The 17801-nt window shown below is 44.3% G+C and overlaps 1 protein-coding gene across 8 annotated transcripts in view; it reads left to right on the plus strand.

Annotated features, from left to right (window-relative positions):
- The first annotated feature begins 662 nt into the window (after nucleotides 1-662).
- The window catches only part of PDLIM5 (PDZ and LIM domain 5), a 126737-nt gene continuing 109598 nt past the window's right edge, over nucleotides 663-17801 (plus strand). For 3 of the 8 annotated variants that reach the window (XM_077177078.1, XM_054633162.2, XM_077177081.1), the window contains exons 1-2: nucleotides 663-1013; nucleotides 3879-4014. In XM_077177078.1, the coding sequence (XP_077033193.1) occupies nucleotides 3919-4014 (96 nt within the window). In that variant the 5' untranslated portion in view covers nucleotides 663-1013; nucleotides 3879-3918. The remainder of the gene's footprint in view (nucleotides 1014-3878; nucleotides 4015-17801) is intronic. The other 5 variants (XM_077177080.1, XM_077177083.1, XM_077177084.1 and 2 more) reach the window with 3 other exon arrangements.

A 17801-nucleotide genomic window follows, 5' to 3' on the forward strand; every position in this document is an offset into this window, starting at 1 on the left:
TGAGGAGGGTACTGAAATCCTTTGAATCGAGCTGATAATGGTACTGTCAACTAGATGCACAATTCTTTCACAGCCATTTTTACTGGTAATGACTTCTTGTCGTGTGAAGTTTGGCAGGAACCTCAAGGCTCACCAAGGTGAGGTGTGTAGCTGAACGTGACTCTGAAGCCCCACTGCTGTTTCATCTTTGCCCCATTCCTGCCTCTCCCAAGGCAGCGGCCGTGGCCGGCGCTGGCAGGCCCAGCACTGCTGTCCCAGCCTGCCTGCCCCGCTCCACAGATTCCCAGCTGCATTCCCAGCTGGACAGTCCTCGTGTTAAAGAATTAGTCCTGTAACAATCCGATCAAGCATCACCTTAGAACCTGGTTCATTTAATGGACCCACTCCTACAGCGAGGCTGTGCCAGAGACCTTAATTTCTGGCGGATCCCGTCCAATTTCGGAGCTGATCTTAGGCATGGCTACTCTATACCTGTTTGTTCTTGTGCCAGCCTTCTGTCAGCTGCAACAGCTCGTCTGCCTCGCCGCCGTTCCCCCACTTTGATGTCCTCAGGGGGCGAGTACATCCCTGTCATTCCTCACATTAAATCAGCCAAACTCCCTCTTTCCGAAGGCTCTCCTGCTCCGCTTCAGGCTGAGCGGCGTCCCCCCAGCCCTGCCCGGCTCCGCACCCCTTCCCTCAGGAGGGGCACACGGGGCGCGGCCCCTTGCGCCTCGCAGGTGCGTCCGCAGCTGCGTGTGCGTAAATCACAGCGGGGCGAAAAGGAGCACTCCCCTGTTAAAAACCAACCAAAACAACCCAAACAACGCGGCTAACCTGGGCACCACGCGGGCTTTGCGGCCCCTGCCCCGCTCCGCAGCCTCGTCCCGCGGCGGGCAGGCAGGGCTGGGCCGGGCCGGGCCAGGGGAGGAGCGGCGGCAGACGGAAGTGAAAACAAGAGCGGGGGGACGGAGCTGCCGCCTCGCAGACGCGCTGCGGTGTCCTCGTCTCTCCGCGCTGTGCCGCACCGCCGGGTGAGTGCCGGGGCGGCAGAAAGCGAATGGAAAATAACCAGGGGGGAAAATCAGGCAAAAAGTCAGCCGGCTGGGCGGGTTTGTGAAGCTCCTCTGTGCTTATTTTCGTTTCATTTAACTTCTGTAAGCAAGGCGCGCAGCTTGCCGTGGTGGCGGGGTGCCGGGGTGCGGCGGGGGCGCGGCCCGGCCCCGGGGCAGCGCCTCGGGCAGCCCGGGCTGAGGGACACCTGCGGGGCTCCTCGCCCTCAGCTGAGCGCTGCCGTGCCCGAAGGGCTGCTCGGGCACAGCGCTCCAGTGTGCCCTGCTCCCCGGTGTGCCCCGTGCTTTGGGGCACCGGCGGGGCTGCACGCCGGCTGCCCCTGGAGCGGCTGGGGCTGTGCGAGCGCCTGGAGCCGAGACCGAGCGCTCCTGGGGGGAATTCTGGTCCCAGCCTGCGCTGCCCGTGGGGCTCCTCGTCCCGGGGAGGTGGGCAGAGGGGTGTGTTGAGGTGTTCGGGAGCTTGTGCCGTCCCTCCGGCACGGCCGCCCCGGGGCAGGAGGGCCCCGCTGGTGCTGCGGGACCGGCGGCTCCGAGCCCGGGCCGGCGTTCGGCCGGGGATTTGAAATTCCCCCTTCCAGACGCACCGAGCGTCTGATCGTCCAAAGGAAAGTTGCACAGTTTCACCCTTAGCTGGTTTGTTTGCGCAGTGCTCCGCACGTAAAGCGAAGTTGATGGTTCGCGGTGTTTCCCTCTGGCTGTTGCCCTACGACATTTTAAGTAATTTGTTAAATAAAACTTGGAGCGGGTCTTCTTTGTTTGCCGTTCCTTCCTGGTGTATCTGTCGGGCTAGAGATGCAGATATACCAGAATTAAGGGGGTTAGGAAGGAAAGATGAGTGATGCTGAGTGTGATGCGTGGTATTTCAGAGCGCAGTTTCTTCCCTCCTATTTCCAGTTGCTACAAATGAAAAAGGACGGTATCAATTCCTAACAGAATTATTTTTTTTTTCTGGATCTGTAGCTGTAACGAGTTGATGCTCAGTTAAAAAAAAAAAAGCTACACAGGTGCTGTAATTTCAATTGCCAGGTAAAGCCTGCTCACCTGTGAAACAACTGCACTGTATGCTGGTCAGTCGATGTGTCTTGATTTTCTGCAGCCTCATAATTTAGAGGGACCTGTCACTGCAGCGGTTTTCATTTAGCGGGAGTGAACAGAATGTGTATTTTTATGCTGAAAGAAATTTGTGACTAATTCAGATCCTCTTTTTAAAGGAATTCTGTGCGCAGGGCAATTAAACAACTTAGTTCTCGCTTTAGTGGTGAGCAAGCCTCCTAAGAGTCCTAGCTCGAACTTGGCGGGTACTTTTCTTCCTCTTTAGCCTCAGGAGAGTTCAATCTTGTGTGCTTCCCCTTCTGTTCACTGGTGCTTGTCGAGGCTTTTAAGGGTGGGTTGAGTCAGAGCTGCCCCTTTGCTGGATGCCAGCAGGCAGTGGTGGATTGGGAATGGCCCGGTTACCCCGGCACCTCTAGTACAAGCTCCAAATTCTGCTTCCTAATATATGTCTATAGATCTCTCTATATATCCATATAATATATATATATAAATATATCTCTATATATAATCTCTGTATATAGATATATATGTATCTTGTGCTGCCTATTGCCAGTAGCCCTGCTCTGGTTACCTGAGTAAGCAGAGTAACTTTTGTCGGTGTGAATAAAAAAAAGTCTGGGTGGATCTCTGCTGCTTTGAGAGGTGAACCCAAAAACGTGCGTTGTGGATGACTCTCTTGGGGAGTGACATCCTTGCACCGATGGGGGCTGTGCGAGAGCCCTGCTCTCATGCTCCTTGTGGGTGGGCTGCATTTGGAAAAATCCACCGCCTCTGAGAAACTAACGTGGCCCCCGGCAGTGTACGAACAGCTAAACCCGGGCTTTTCAGAGTTTGGTGGGGTTTGCAGCCGCCTGCTGCTGCTTGGCTGAAGGTCCACCTTAAATGTCCCTATATGAGTATGGAATCTGGCTGTGCCCCGGTGTAGTCTTACACCAGCCTGCCCTGGTGTGCTCCTGCCGGGCTTCAACTATACAAAAATAGACGGCATCCACTACCTAAGATGTCATTGTAACATTACTTATCTGAGGTGGAGCTGAAGCCCTTATCTTTGACGCTGAACAGCGCTTAAATATCTCAGTTGCCTTTTAAAGGTAATTTGTTAGTCACACTTATGGAGAGGGAGATGCTTGGGTTTTGCTTCCTCAGCATTAAATCGTGACTGTGGATATTTTGCTTTAGTTCACGGCTTTCATTTGTGGGTTGGTTTTAATACCTGTCTTGTCTGTGATATTGTTTTGCCACTATGAAGCTATGCTATAAAAATAAAAAAGCTGCAGGGACTTTTTCCTCTGACGAACTGCAAAGTTGTGATGCTTTTGGCATTGTTGTGTTTAGAAATAAGCTTTGAGCTGATGACAGGGCAGCATATGATACTAATTTTGTTAGAAATGAATGTGCTAGTAGTGCTAATGTCTTCCATACTTAGATTTAAGGGATGCTGTCAATTCATGCTTGTCTCAATATTGACTTTTTTTTAAGCTGAGTTTTAATGCTGGATGGTTTTACCAGCCCTGCCCCACACAGTGTTTTGTTAGTGAAAAGTAGTTGTCAAACATTTTGGCAGCGGCAGTTCTCAAAGTTTTGTTTCTTCCTAAGCTATGGAGGAAAACAACATAGGGGGAATAAAAGCACAGGTCATGACAGACCTGGTGTGGGGTTTTTGGCTGTTTTGCGGGGAGGGGAATACAGCCAAAGAAAGAAGTTTTTCAAAATCGCAGACAGTCCCTTTTGTTTTTATCGTCTTTAAATTAAATCTCTAATCCTCTTCTGCAGGCATCAGTTCTTTGGATTTGGTCGGTGAATACCAAACATCATGAGCAACTACAGCGTGTCTTTGGTCGGGCCAGCTCCCTGGGGTTTCAGGCTTCAAGGGGGCAAGGATTTCAATGTGCCGCTGTCTATCTCTCGAGTAAGTGCATTTGCTTCTTTTCCTGCATGTGGGTATCTGTTATGCTGTGGCCAACCCACAACCTTCAGACAAAGCCATTAATTATAGACACTGGGGCTCAACTTGCCCTGTGGCACGGAGGGCTGTTGGGGGTCGGGGAGTGAGGGATAGAAAGGGGAAAATAAATCTTTATTGTTTAAAGGCTCCAAGAAAATTAGCTTAGGAAGGACTTGTTCATTTGAAATGGTTGTTTTATCTGCATTTGTTTATTCAAATAACAAAAGAAATTACCCTCGAATTCCCTTCGTTGTTCCCATCCAGAAAATAGGGATGCAGGGGTTGAAGGCTGACAGGAAACAAGCAATTTACTTTGCTGGGCTGAGCCTGTGCATTTCAAATGGGAAGCAGTGGGGGGAAAATCACTCGTGTTACACTTGTTTATTCAGCAGCTCTTAGCTGCTTGAGGATCTTGTGGTGCCTGTTATTGCAAATACTACCATTTGTAATAAAAAAAGTACTTAAATGACAGTAGTTGTAAATAGCAGTTCATCAATATGTGCCTGAGTGAACGTGCCAGTTTCTCATGAGTGTTTTATAGAGTATGTGCTCTGAACTGGTATTCAAAGGATTTGAGGAACTAAGTCAAAACAAATATGATCTTTGTACCCAGCACTGTCTAACTAGTTTCCTACTTTAAAACTGTGTTTTCAGCAAGGCTTGTCTTTCATTGTGGGCTAAGTTTCAAAGCCTTTTGCAGATGGCTGAAGCACTTTGCACATAAAATATAGGGACAAAGTTTGCAGTATTCAATTTCTAGGATCACTGGAAATCCCTGGGTGAAGGGACGGGCTTTTGGTGACTCTGTACCCTGACACCTTTAAATCTGATTAGCCAGGTGGAATCATTTATATACAAATGGCCCCTCCTCTGTCATCAGCTCTCCTCTCCCTTCTGCATTTTCGTGGAGTTTAGTGACAAAGATGAATTATTTTTTACACCTGTTGGGATGGCAGAATTGATACTGCCCTGGGAGATGGAGCGGGTTTCTATTTGGGTTTATGCATCATGGTGATATTTTTAGCTAATCTTAACTAGTGTTTCAAACCCTTCCAGTTCGTTTAGTCTTGGCTTATCTTATCCACTGGTGGATTATGCTGGTGAAATTAAAGTACAGTTTGGCTCTGAAAAATTCTTTTTATATGGCTTAAATAGACTGCAGAGCTGTAGAAATGCCTGGGTACTGATTAGGACAGTTAATATCTGAGACAATAAGGGGTTGAAAGGCAGTTTATTCTTGGATTGCAGGGACTTTAAAACTGAACTGTAATTCAGTTTCTTGTTCAGTAGCTGGTTACTTGTACACTAATGAGAAATTTGAAGTGGAGATGTGGATGGAACTCCACTGATTTGGTGGTACAAGGGCTTTCATGACAAGGGTTTACAAAGGCACAGGAGCTTGCCTGCGCAGGGTCCTGTGTGTGATACTGACTAGCACTTAAGCACTATAGGCAGTCAGCCATGTGAAACTACCAGCTTTGGGAAAGGGTAATACTTTTTTTGTACAGGCCTTTGTTATCCTGGAGATCTAGAGTGCAGTCCTGCCTGCCTGTAAGCAGGCTTCCCATCTAAAAGAGGAAACATATGTTGGAATTAGCCTAGACTACAACTTTATTGCAGGAATCAAATTCGCTGTCGCACGGAGTAGCCTGGAGGAATTGGCCTCAAGAGCTACCTATAAAAGCCTCAGTTATGGGATTCCCTAATGACAAATGTCAGTGCCCACAAGAGCAGAACATAATGAAAGACAGGGTCTGGTGTGGTTTTGGAGCTTTAATTTGTTCATGGGTGGGGAAGCACAATCTCCACTTCACCTGAGCACCGCTCCTGCACTGTGTCTTCCTATTTGCAGTTAAAAGTATGCAAGTATTAGACTGCCTGGTGCGTTTTTTTTATTCCCCCCCCCTTTTGGATCAAAAAAAAGGCTTAGTTCTGGTATGCCAATCCAGCTTTGGCCCGATGGTTTTTACTGGAAGAATTCAACACCCATGTTCCTGGTATGCTAGAACACTGTGTTCAATTCACCCCCCCAAGCCGTTCTTTTTCTGATGCAGCATAAATTCCTTCCTGTATCTGAAGGCTGCTAATTTAATTATTTCAGCAAAACAGTAATGAGACAGCATAATTATGTTCCTTGGCAAGGAGGACTCTTTGGTTTGGTTTTGTTTTTAATTTGTCCTCTAGATGCTAAAGCTGAATGCTGGGCTGCAGAGGGCTAATTTCCTGCTTTAGTTTAAACTCCTTGAAATTAGATTTAAATAAAGTGTAGTTCATGAAACACAGAGAATACACTGGTTTCTAAAGATGTTTATCTGAAAAGTTAATCTCTTCACTAATGATATGAACAAATTAAGATCTCACAGTTCCTCAAAGAAAGTTTTTAGTAAGTCAGTTGAGTTTGAACAGGATACAGTTTAAATGGGCGTATTCCTTGTTGCCTCTGAAGGGTAAAATGAGCCTGTTTTGTGTCCTTCAGTTGAAATTCTTATGGTCAGCTAAGATTAACATTAGTTCAGGGGTAATGTTTGACTTTCCATAAATTAGTATATTGCAGAGTAGTCAGAACTTCTTAACCAATAGCAACAGTTATTGCGGGGTAATGTCAGTCACTTTATATAGCTGAGTGCTGTAAAGTTGCTATGTTTAATTATACAGCTGTACACATTTCATGGGAAGCAATAAACATGACGCAGGGGTTGCTGTGATGTGATGGTTATTACATGTAGCAGTATGTAATAAGTATACACTGTATATGCACACAGTTATGTGTGCATACATTACATGTATACATGGCCATAAAATGCAAATGCATGTGCCCCTTTGTTTCATGAACTTGTATCTGGCTGGACTACACCAGGGTGGCTTTTCCCAGTCCTCCTCCCTGCCTGGTGAAGGCACTTGTCTGAGCCCTGCAGAGTGCCACTGCACAGGTCAGGAATTTAACACCGGGAAGCTGCTGCAGGGTGGTGGGAGTGTGATGGGCAGTGTGGTTCCCATGAAGCAAGGGCCCCTGGGAAGGAAGCTGCTCTGAAAATAAAAAGGGATAAAGGGAGGGTTGAGGTTTATTAACAGCCAAGTGTTAAAGTGGCTCAGGCTGCCACATGTCAGTGTACTGTGGGACTTGCAGGTAGTGAATTCTGAGGTGGCATTTGCGTAATGAGAGATTGCAAACTGTGAGTAGCTGGCCTGCAGTGATGAATGCAGAAATTACTAGAGCTCAGGTGTGCAAACTTAGATTATTCTGAGTTGCTGTTCTTACTGTTTCCTCATGGTGGTTTATGTTAATTAAAGAAGCAACTGATGTCCTTATTCCTTCAAGACGTATACTATGATGTAAAAACAAAAAAAAAAAGAAGGGAAAGCTAGAGGAAATGAGAAGAAGATTTGTTTGCACAGCAGTTTATTCTCATTCAATACAAGGAACAAATGTAGTTTTGGAAATAAAGTACTCCAATATATTACTAGGTAGGATTCATGAAGTGGCTCTCAGGCATGCTAAATTCTATATTAACAGAATTTGGGGTTAATCATATCTACAACATTTATTTTTTTGAAGTGCAACACAGTAGCTTTTAAAACTATCTATGCTTCTTTCAATTTTGAAGTAATATTATATTTGCTTTACTTTTTGGCGAGTTGATTAGTTCCCCATGCTTCTTTAACAAAGCCAGAATAATCTCAGTAAGCATGACTAACAGTCAAAACGGCTGTCCTCTGCAGGTTGAAATAAATGTTGTTTGGTATTGGTGATGTATTCATTATTTTGGGATGACCTGTGAGAGATTTGGATACTTGTTCCAAATGTCTGCTTGACATGTTAGTAGCTTATCAAAATTTTTGTGATGTAGTCTCTAAAAGGTACTTCTCTCTGTTTTATGGCAATATTCATGATTAGAAACAAGGAAATACTCAAGCAAAGCTATAGTTGGAAGATTAGATAGTCTATAGGCAAAATATACCCTCCCACCTAATGCAAATACAACAGATGTTTTCCTATATTTAAGTTACTTTCTTGTTGAATCCTGGTGACAAGTTGAGCTATTGTCTTTCAGAAGATGTTTTGCTGTTTGTTTTTCTCTTGCTGTAGGAATTAAATGGAATACAGTTGTGTTGAAATGCTTGGCCTGACTGATAGCTCTGTTTTTCTACTGCAGCTTCTTTCTGCTTCACTGATCACTTTTCTTCTTCAAAATACCCAAAACAAACAAACACCACTCCTACCTCAGAAATAACCACTTGGGTTTGCAGTTTTCTCGGTTTTCATTATTTCAGCTGTTTCAAGGATGTTTTTGTGTTGAAGTTGCAAGCTTATAGTTGACAAAATACTCATGACAATAAGTCTGTTGGCAAAAAATACACTCAAGGAGTAGGTGGGAGAGCAGTTCACCTTGGGATGAAGTAGGGAATGTGCAAGTACAGCACATCAGCTGCTCAATATTCATCCCACATGAGCATCCTGACGTTCTTTATGCTGATATTGGGAGGTCATTAATATGTATGAAAATAGTGAGAAGACAATAAAAGGAAAATGATGTTTTGAGTGGACCTGGAGCATGTTAACTTTGGCTGACTAGAGTCTGGCTGAGCCTCTTGCCCTTGTGTTTGTGTGAATTATTTTATTGAGCTGTGTGTGTCATTTCCAGTAAAATCAAGTTTAGTGTAAGTATGAAATAAGTTATTTTAATGGAGGGCTGGGGAAATAGTCTTTCAAGCAGGTATGTGAATAGGAGAGAAACATTAGAACTGCTGGCCTGGCCAGTGATAATTGTGTCAGTAACTTTACGCTTCATCCTGAAAGCTGCTGAGAGCTCCTAACTAAACCCTAGCTGGCAGCTGCTGGCATTGGTGTGCTGGGTTGATTTGTTACTGAGTTGTGATGGTTTGCACAAAATGCAGCTGAAGATGCATTCCACTGCTGCAGCTGAGGTGGATTGGGAACTGGCCGAATGGCAGATCTCAGGGCTGTGATCAATGGCACAGAGTCTAATTAGAGGCCTGCAGCCAGTGGTGTTCCCCAAGCATCAATCCTGGGTCCAGTCCTGTTCAACTTATTCATCAGTGACCTGGATGAAGGGATGGAGTGTCCCCTCAGCAAGCTTGCTGATGGTAGAAAACTGGGAAGAGTGGCTGACACAGCAGTAGGCTGTGCTGCCATTCAGAGAGATCTGGTCAGGCTGGAGTGTTGGGCAGAGAGGAACATAATGAAGTTCAACAGAGCACTAATACAGGGTCCTGCACCTGGGGAAGAGCAACCCTGTGCACCAGCACAGGCTGGGGGCTGATCTGCTGGAGAGCAGCTCTGCCAAGAAGGACCTGGAGGACAGCAAACTCCATGAGCCAGCAGTGTGTCTTGGTGGCCAGGAAGACCAGCAGTATCCTGGGGTGTGTTAGGAAAAGCAATGTGATTGTGCTCCTGTACTGATACCTGGGTGAGGCTGCATCTGGAGTGCTGTGCCCAGTTCTGGGCTCCTCAGTACAAGAAAGACAAGTGAATGTTGGGGGGGTCCAACCAAGGGCTGTGAAGATGAGTAGGGGACTGGAGCATCACTTTTTGAGGGAAGTTCAAGAGAGTTGAACCTGGAGAAGACGTAGCCTGTGCCCAGGACAAGGGACAACAGACAAACTGAAGCACAGGAAGCTCCATCTCAATATGAGGAAAAACTTTTTTATTTCAAGTGTAGCAGAGCACTGGAACAGGCTGATGAGACAGGCTGTGGAGTCTCCTTCTCTGGAAATACTCAATACCCACCTGGACAGAATCCTGTGCTAGCTGTCACAAGTTAGCCTGCTTTAGCAGCAGGGTTGAACCAGATGCTCTTCAGACATCCCTTCTAATCCCAACCTTTCTATAATTCTGTAACTTCCTGGCACAGGTCAGAGATGCTGTCAGACATCACAGCCTGTACCTGCTGATGCTGCTCCTGGGACAGCAAATGCTGTATTTTACAGGAGCTATCAGTACTTACTATGAAATGAATGGGATTTGCCAAGATACCAAGCAAGAAGTGTTATTCTGTTCAGTTTAATGTTGTTTACAAGATGTGGTTTACTGAAAAATATACTGACAGTGACAAATGAGCTACCAGTGCCAAAGTCTACATCCTCTGTGCACCAAGTCCTGAAGGAGCAGAGGCTTTCCTTTGGATAATTACAAAGTTCCCAGCTGCACAAGTGGTTTAATATGAGCAAGTGTTGAGAAAGTCCTAAGAGTGCCGGCTAGTGCTTCAGAGTTAGTGTAGTTGCAAGCAACTGTCTTGAGAGAGCTCCTCAGTTTAACCTAAAGATGGAAAGAAAGATCCATTGGTATGGATGTAATTTCCTGACTGCCTCTTGTCTCACTGTGGTTTAACATCTTTGTGCTGAAAATTGGCAAAAGGGCTGTTTCCTCTGACAGTTTGCTTTCCTTCCCTTGTCTATTCTGTTGTGTGGTTTAAAGAATGACAGACCAGCACTGGTGTGTGGGCTTGGGAAGAAGGGAGGGCATGGGGGAGAAGAGGCGTAAGAAAAGTGTCTGCATCTTGTTCTGTTCATGACCTTATTGGTTAGACAGCCTCTTCAGACTGAGTAGGAAGAAAATTTAAAAAAAAACCAGTTCCTCTGCTGATGTCATTCCACCAAAGATGAAGCTGGCTGTACTGGGAGAAAAAGGAACTAAAGAGTTTGTAGCTGAGGGATGTCTGATGTTATGTGTGAGCACATTCTTTTTACATTAAAAAATGCTGGTTCTTCTTTTTTCCCTTATAAGTGATGGTTTAGTTACAGTATGAGGAATACAAGCTAAATATTTCATGATGGAAAAACTAAAGTATTTTTTGCAGTATCTACTTCTCAAAGACAGATGTAGTGAAAAAATAAACTCTGATTAGATGTTCAGAGCAGATGCAAAATTGGCAGTCCTTCCAGAGGCCAAAAGACAGGAGCATTTATTGAATAGTAACTGCAAAATATTAGGCATGTTTTCTTTGCAAGTTTCTCGCCCTGGAGGCCTGACAGCTTCTGTTGACTTCCCCACCATTTGGAGATGCTATTTTTAGCGTAACTGTTTTTCTCATTATTCATTGGCCGATGGCTATCAAAAGGCATTGTGAGAAAAGACATGGTGTTGAAGGGTTTGTTTGTTTGGCTTTGGTATGGAGCCAGGAGATAACATTGTTGGCTTTTTTTCTTTTTAATTATTATTTGTTTTGACTTTTTAAGAAAAGATTTCATATGTTACCAATATAAGGGAAAGTGTGAGAGAAAACTGTTTCTCATATGCCTAAGGCAGTGGAAATATGGGAAAGGTGATATTCTTCCTGCCAGTGGTCATAAAAAATGAACATTGAGGCTGAGGTTAGTTTGAACAAATATGAGGAATAGAATCATTGAATCATTTAGGTTGGAAAAGTCCTATGAGATCGTCGAGTCCAACCACTAACTCAGCAGTGCCAAGTCCACCACTAAACCATGTCCTGAAGTGCCACATCTACACATCTTTTAAATATCTCCAGGGATGGTGACTCAACCACTTTCTTGGGCAGCCTGTTCCAATGCCTAATAATCCCTTTGGTGAAGAATTTTTTATGTATCCGATGTAAACCTCCCTTGGGACAACTTGAGGCCGTTTCCTCTTGTCCTTCTTGTTTGTTGGGAGAAGCTGACTCTCACCTTACTACAGCCTCCTTTCAGGTAGCTGTAGAGAGCAATAAGGTCCCCCTGAGCTTCCTTTCCTCCAGGTTAAACACTCCTGGCTTCCCCCACTGCTCCCCATGAGACTTGTGCTCCAGACCCTTCATGAGCTCCCTTGCCCTTTTCCGGACACCCTTCGGCACCTCAGTGTCTTTCTTGTAATGAGGGGCCCAAAACTGGACACAGGATTCAAGGTGTGGCCCCACCAGTCATGAGTACAGGGGTACAATCTCTTCCTTGGTCCTGCTGGCCATGCTGTTTTTGACACGAGCCAGGATGCCATTGGCCTTCTTGGCACACATTGGCTCTTGTTCAGCTGCTGTCACCCAGCACCTCCAGGTGCTTTTCCACCAGGCTATTTTCCAGCCACTCTGCCCCAAGTCTGTCACACTTCATGGGGTTGTTGTGACCCAAGCACAGGAACTTCTCCTTGTTGAACCTCATTCACACCTCAGCCCATTGTTCTGTTGAGTTAGTTTGCTTCTACATGTGGCTATTGCAAGAGTAGAGACAGGAGGGATGGAAGCCACTGCTAAGGCCAATGTTCCATGAGTTTGAATGACTCAAGTCTTCAGGGCAGTGACAGCAGTGAAAATATGACAGAAATACCTCTTCAGGTTCCCTTGCTATGTGAGGTCCTCAAGCTGAATTTGCAGAGGGAGGTACTATCTTTTCTTAGAAGAGCAGGTAAGGGTTGCCTCCCTCTTCCCATTTATTTGCTTCTTTCATTGCTCACCTTTCAACACTGCCAGTTACTCGGGTGATGTCCCACACACAGTGGCTTTACATCTTTTGTCACTTCAAGACACCAGTGCAGTTTTGTGTAGCTGCTTGGGTATGCTATCCCGAATAGAGAGGTAGTATGGGGAAAAATGACATGCAATAAGCTGATGATCTTATCATGATACACACCCTTAAAGCAGATTAATAAGCTGTGCACCAAAAACTGTACTTTACACCAAAACTACTGAATAAGTAGCCACAGAGCACAGAAACTTGCAGAGCAGAAAATTTCAAGTGGAATAGTCCATAATATTTTACCACTATGGATTAGTATTGCAGTTTTTTTCTCATTTTGAGTTACTTTTTCATTTGAAACTTCAGCTTAAACAGTTAAGCTTAGTAGATGTAAGAGATAGTTGCAAGTATTTGAACGAATGAACTCTTGCAACTGCTGTCAGCTGTGCCTGTAGCAAAGCCCTAAAGTAAAATGTAATGCCTTGTGTGAAGTCCCATAGGCTAAAAAGTAGATCTTGCCAGGTCTCTAGTAGTCCTGTTGGAAAGGTCAAATGGTTTGCATGTTAACTGGATATGAAAGAAGTTTGACTTATCCTGGGCTATATTAAGGAATGATCTAACTCAGTATCTAGTTTTTTCCCTGACAAGTAATAAAACAATGTGAAGTACTTGCCTTGGGAAGGCAACCGAAAATTTTATTTTGTGCTAATTGTTTCATAGTTCTTTTGAAGACCTGACTAGTGATTTAGATGCTAAGCCTGGATTAACGTAGAATGCATCAATTTCAGGAGGGTAAAATTCCCTGTTTATTTAGTTTTTGTATTTATGAATGTAATTGGACTATGTTTAGTTATTCTTGCACCCTAAATTTATTCAGATTGAGACAGACAGACACTTGAGAAAATGATCTCAAGTGTCTCTAAGTGTGATGCTGTATTGGTAGCAATGTCATTTGAGTTTTTTTAAAAGAAATTCTGTAGAGCCAAGGCAAAATGCTGTAAATACAAAAAATGCACACACAAAGGTGTATTTTTGTTATTAAAAAGATTGTATCACTTTGGTGGAAACTCTAGCTATAGAACATTTTGTTCAGAACCCTAGAAAAACAAAAGCAGCTTTGCTGTGCAGAAGCTCCCTCTGCCAAGCAGAGGAGCTCAATCTCAAAGTTTATAGTGCATCTGCTATTAAAGATTTTTCGATTTAATGTGCATCTTATTCATGACAAGCCAGCTGTAGTTTTGAGTCCAGTGTTTTCTACTGGTTCTGGACTTTGCGTTACATTGTGGAAGACATGGTTCATGGGATTGTTTATCTACAATTTGCATGTGTATCTGAGCAATACCTTCTGTGCTGTTCTAATTTTCTTTACCTAATGCCTTTAAAAGTAAGGACAAAAACTAATAGTTAGGGGAGATTTACAAACCACAGAGCTTGTGGAAGTAGGGTTGGGCTTGCTTTTATTTCACCGATAGGGAAATCGAAGCCTTGTAAAGCTTTAAACATCAAAGACCTCTTGATAGATTCATAGAATCACAGAATGGGTCAGATTGGAAAGGACTACAGTGTGTCAGCTGGTCCAGCCTCCCTGCTCAGGCAGTGTCATCCCAGAGCACATGGCACAGCATTGTGTCCAGATGGTTCTTGGATATCTCCAGTGAGGGACATGCTGCAACCTCTCTGGGCAACCTGTTCTGGTGCTTGGTCACAAGCACAGTAGAGAAGTTCTTCCTCACATTCATGTGGGACTTCTGTGCATCTGTTTCTGATGAACCTCATCGGTGAGGTCCCCTCTTGGTCATTTCTCCTTGAGGCTGAACAGGCCCAGCTCCCTCAGCCTTTCCTGGTTTGAGAGATGCTTCAGTTCCCTTGATCATCTTTGTCATCCTCCACTGGACCTGCTCCAGGAGCTCCATGTCTCTCTTGTCCTGAAGAATCCAGAACTGGACACAGCACTCCAGATGTGCCTCATCAGGACTGAGCAGAGGGACAGGATCACTCCCCTTGACCTGCTGTCCGTGCTCTTCCTAGCTCAGGATCCACTTGACCCAGGGCACCCTACTGGCTCACGGACAGCTTGGTGTTCACCACGACCCCCACATCCTTCTCCACAGAACTACTCTCCAGCAGATCAGCCTCCAGTCTGTGCTGGTGCATGGGGTTGTTCTTCCCCAGGTGCAGGACCCTTTGTTGAATTTCAGACAGTTCTTCTGTTGGCTTTCTGCAGCTGCTCCTCAAATCAGTGTTTTGAATCTAGACTGAATGAGAGTGTTCTTTGGGTAGTATGCTAGCAATTGTTTAGAAATGAAAAGGCAACTCCCAAAATATAGATTCAGAATATATTTAGCCCTTGGGGGATGGTGCACTGGTTCTTTGTAGGGGACTGATTGTTGGAGTCATGACTTGATCAAGTGTAATGTAAATAGTCATCAGGGGCCACAAACAGCCTTGCAGAGGAAGCAGTAATGGTTGGAGAGCCTTGCATCCCACCTGGCTGCCTGAGCTCCTGTCTTCTTTAAATCTTCTTTTAATGCTGAGAGGTGTGAGGAAGGCCCCCCCCTCCCCAAATATTGGTGCTCTCAAAAGTGGGAATAAGCTTATGTAGTACCAAATAGTCTTCTTGCATGTGAATTGGCCCGCACCCCTGTCAGTGCTACTCACTGCTGAAGAAGGTTGGCAGAAGAAAACCTGTGCTTGCATTTTTGTGATGGAGCTTAAAGCCAAATCCACAGATGAAGTTCTTCCTCCATCAGTGCCCTAAGCAGGGATAGTAGGTGGGACTGGTGCAGCAGAGGTTGTCTCAGCCCAACAGGCTCGGCCACAGGAGCTGGGTCTGCTGGCACAGTGGTGGCAGATACCTGGATACAGTACAGGCTAGAAGTGCTGAAGCCAGACTTGCTAGGACATGTCTGTCAGTGTACTAAGCTGTGAAAACTGCCACTGAATGCTTATTAAATAACCACTTCTGTCAGCTATGAATACATTCTCTTCTCCCCACTTTCCAGCTGTCATATTTTGGCAGCTGGCTAGAATCAAAAGTCACTGTAGCTGGGGCGTACATGAATCTCCTTTGAGAGCATAATTTGTAAATTAGTTTGGCATTGTGCAAATCGATTGTAATCCTGTAAATACTAATAACCCAGGCCTTGGCCCTGGAAAAACACTCAAGGAAAAGTGCAATTGTGGGCATATAAATTGTTACCCTAAGATGACTCTTGCATAAGGCTCAGCCTGTATCGATGTACATCACAGCTCAGCACCTTGCAGTTTTGGTTCTTCAAATTTGTTACCAGGAAGAAAGAATCACAGACTTGCTTGGAGGAGACAGTTGACCTTTCCCAGACAACTTTTTATACTTTGTCTCGAAGATGCATGAGCCAGTGATTGTTAGCCTAAGAGAATTGACTAGCAGAGATGTTTGTGTGGCATCCAGAGAACTCAAATAGAAACAGGCCTTTACCAGACAGCCAAATTCCATCAGTAAATCAAGTGCTTTAGTAGTGCTAACTCTTGCCCTGAAAATGTAGAGATGCTCCATCCCCTTTTCTCTTTGCAGTATGCAATTATTGCGTAAGTTATAATTTTTAAACTAGAGATTACTACCCTCAGAGCATGTCCTTTCTTGGGTGATTTTGTAAAACTTATGAACTGCTGGTTAAATAATTGAGCTTATGAACAAAATACAGATGAGTAGGTGTTTTTGACTGAAAGAACAAATTTTATATAGATGTCTAGAAATACAATTCACTTTCAATGTGAAAACCTAAAGAGGGTTTCCATGAGGTGTGCACTTAAAGCTTGGAGGCTTGAATTCTTGCACTATCACCATCCCTCTTATGTCAGAGGGAATGTGAAACTCACTGGCCAGTGGAGTAGCTCTTCTGTGGGAGTATTTTCCTCCATTGACACATCTCCACTTCAGCTTTAAAATGTACAAACTGCTGATCATTGAAACTTAAAATTACATTAATTAGTTTTGATGTCTGAGCTGATGAAAACTGCTGCTGTTGCAGTTGACAGCCCAGATCAGTTCATACGTCTGTTCTGGATGGTGTGGGATGAAATAACTGGAAATTACTCACAGGAAACTCTGATTACAGCAGTCAAAGGAAGGATTTAGGGCAAACCAGTTGGTGTTGATGCTTTACTTTGTAACCTCCTACCACTGTGGAAGGCCAGACTGCTGGGGTGTTCTCCCACTGCTTCCTCCTTGCAAATGAATGTAAGGCATACTTTTGGCATTGGGATGGAGGCAGATGGGTGAAGTACAGGATTTTGGATGCCTTAGTCATTGACGTCAACTGGTTCCTGACCTCATCCACTGGATGGAGTGCCTCCAGTGCTTCTGCTAACTCTGAATGCCTGCTCTGTCACTCATTCACTCTGTACCTTTTTTTTTCCTTCTTAATTGCATGTCCTAATTTTCTCATTCCTGCTTTCTACATTCCATTTTAGAATTCCGTTTCTTTAGCAAGGAATGTATTCCCAGGGCACAAAACAAGGTTTTGTAGAGATTTTCCTGTCCTGCTTTGCCCTGATGATGATTACCTAATCAGCCTCTATCCTGCAGCAGGGACTTATTCCCTTGAGAGAAATTTCTGTATGACTTGGAAGGGGCCTGGATATGGGAGATAAGGCCTCACAAGAGGGAATTCCTCATGAAGAAAAATATTACCCAGAATGAGGGGATAGAGATGAGTGTAGTGGAATGTGTAACTGCTGTGCTTCTGGGAAAGCATACACTTGAGAGGGGTGGCATGCAAATAGTTTAGACTTAAGCACAATGACATTTAAGTAATGTTAGTGTCAATTCTAGGAAACGATGGGTATTATGAATTAGGAAATAACCTCACTTCAGTATTTAAGATAGCTAACCACTCAAACTCAGAGTTGGTTTTCTAGTGCCATTTTTTTCAGTTTCTGATAAATAGGTTTGAGTTCTTTAGTTTGTTGTCTGTTTTATCAGAAAGAGGAAGGTAGTTTTGCAAGAATACAATTTGTACCACCTTTAAATTTTGTCTTTCCTTTTCTTAACCTGAAAATTTGTGCCTTACTGCTGAAATAATTCTACCAGGAGTTTTTGCTCTTAGTTATGATTCAAGAGAAATGCTGATCAGAGTCCATTATTACCTGTGACGCTAACAGGGTTTAGGATTAATAAAGCAAATGAAGGGATAGGAATAAAAGAAATAAGAATTAGGAACCAAAAAAATCACAAGCTAAAAAACATACAAAACTAGTGAATATATAGTATGTTTGTCAGAGAGCTCCAAGTGACAAATGATAAAAGAGCCTTGGACTCTAAAGCAGGTGGTATAAGTAGCTATAGGAATAGTTTGTCTCTGTTT

Source organism: Agelaius phoeniceus, chromosome 4, assembly GCF_051311805.1.
Source record: "Agelaius phoeniceus isolate bAgePho1 chromosome 4, bAgePho1.hap1, whole genome shotgun sequence".
NCBI lineage: Eukaryota > Metazoa > Chordata > Aves > Passeriformes > Icteridae > Agelaius > Agelaius phoeniceus.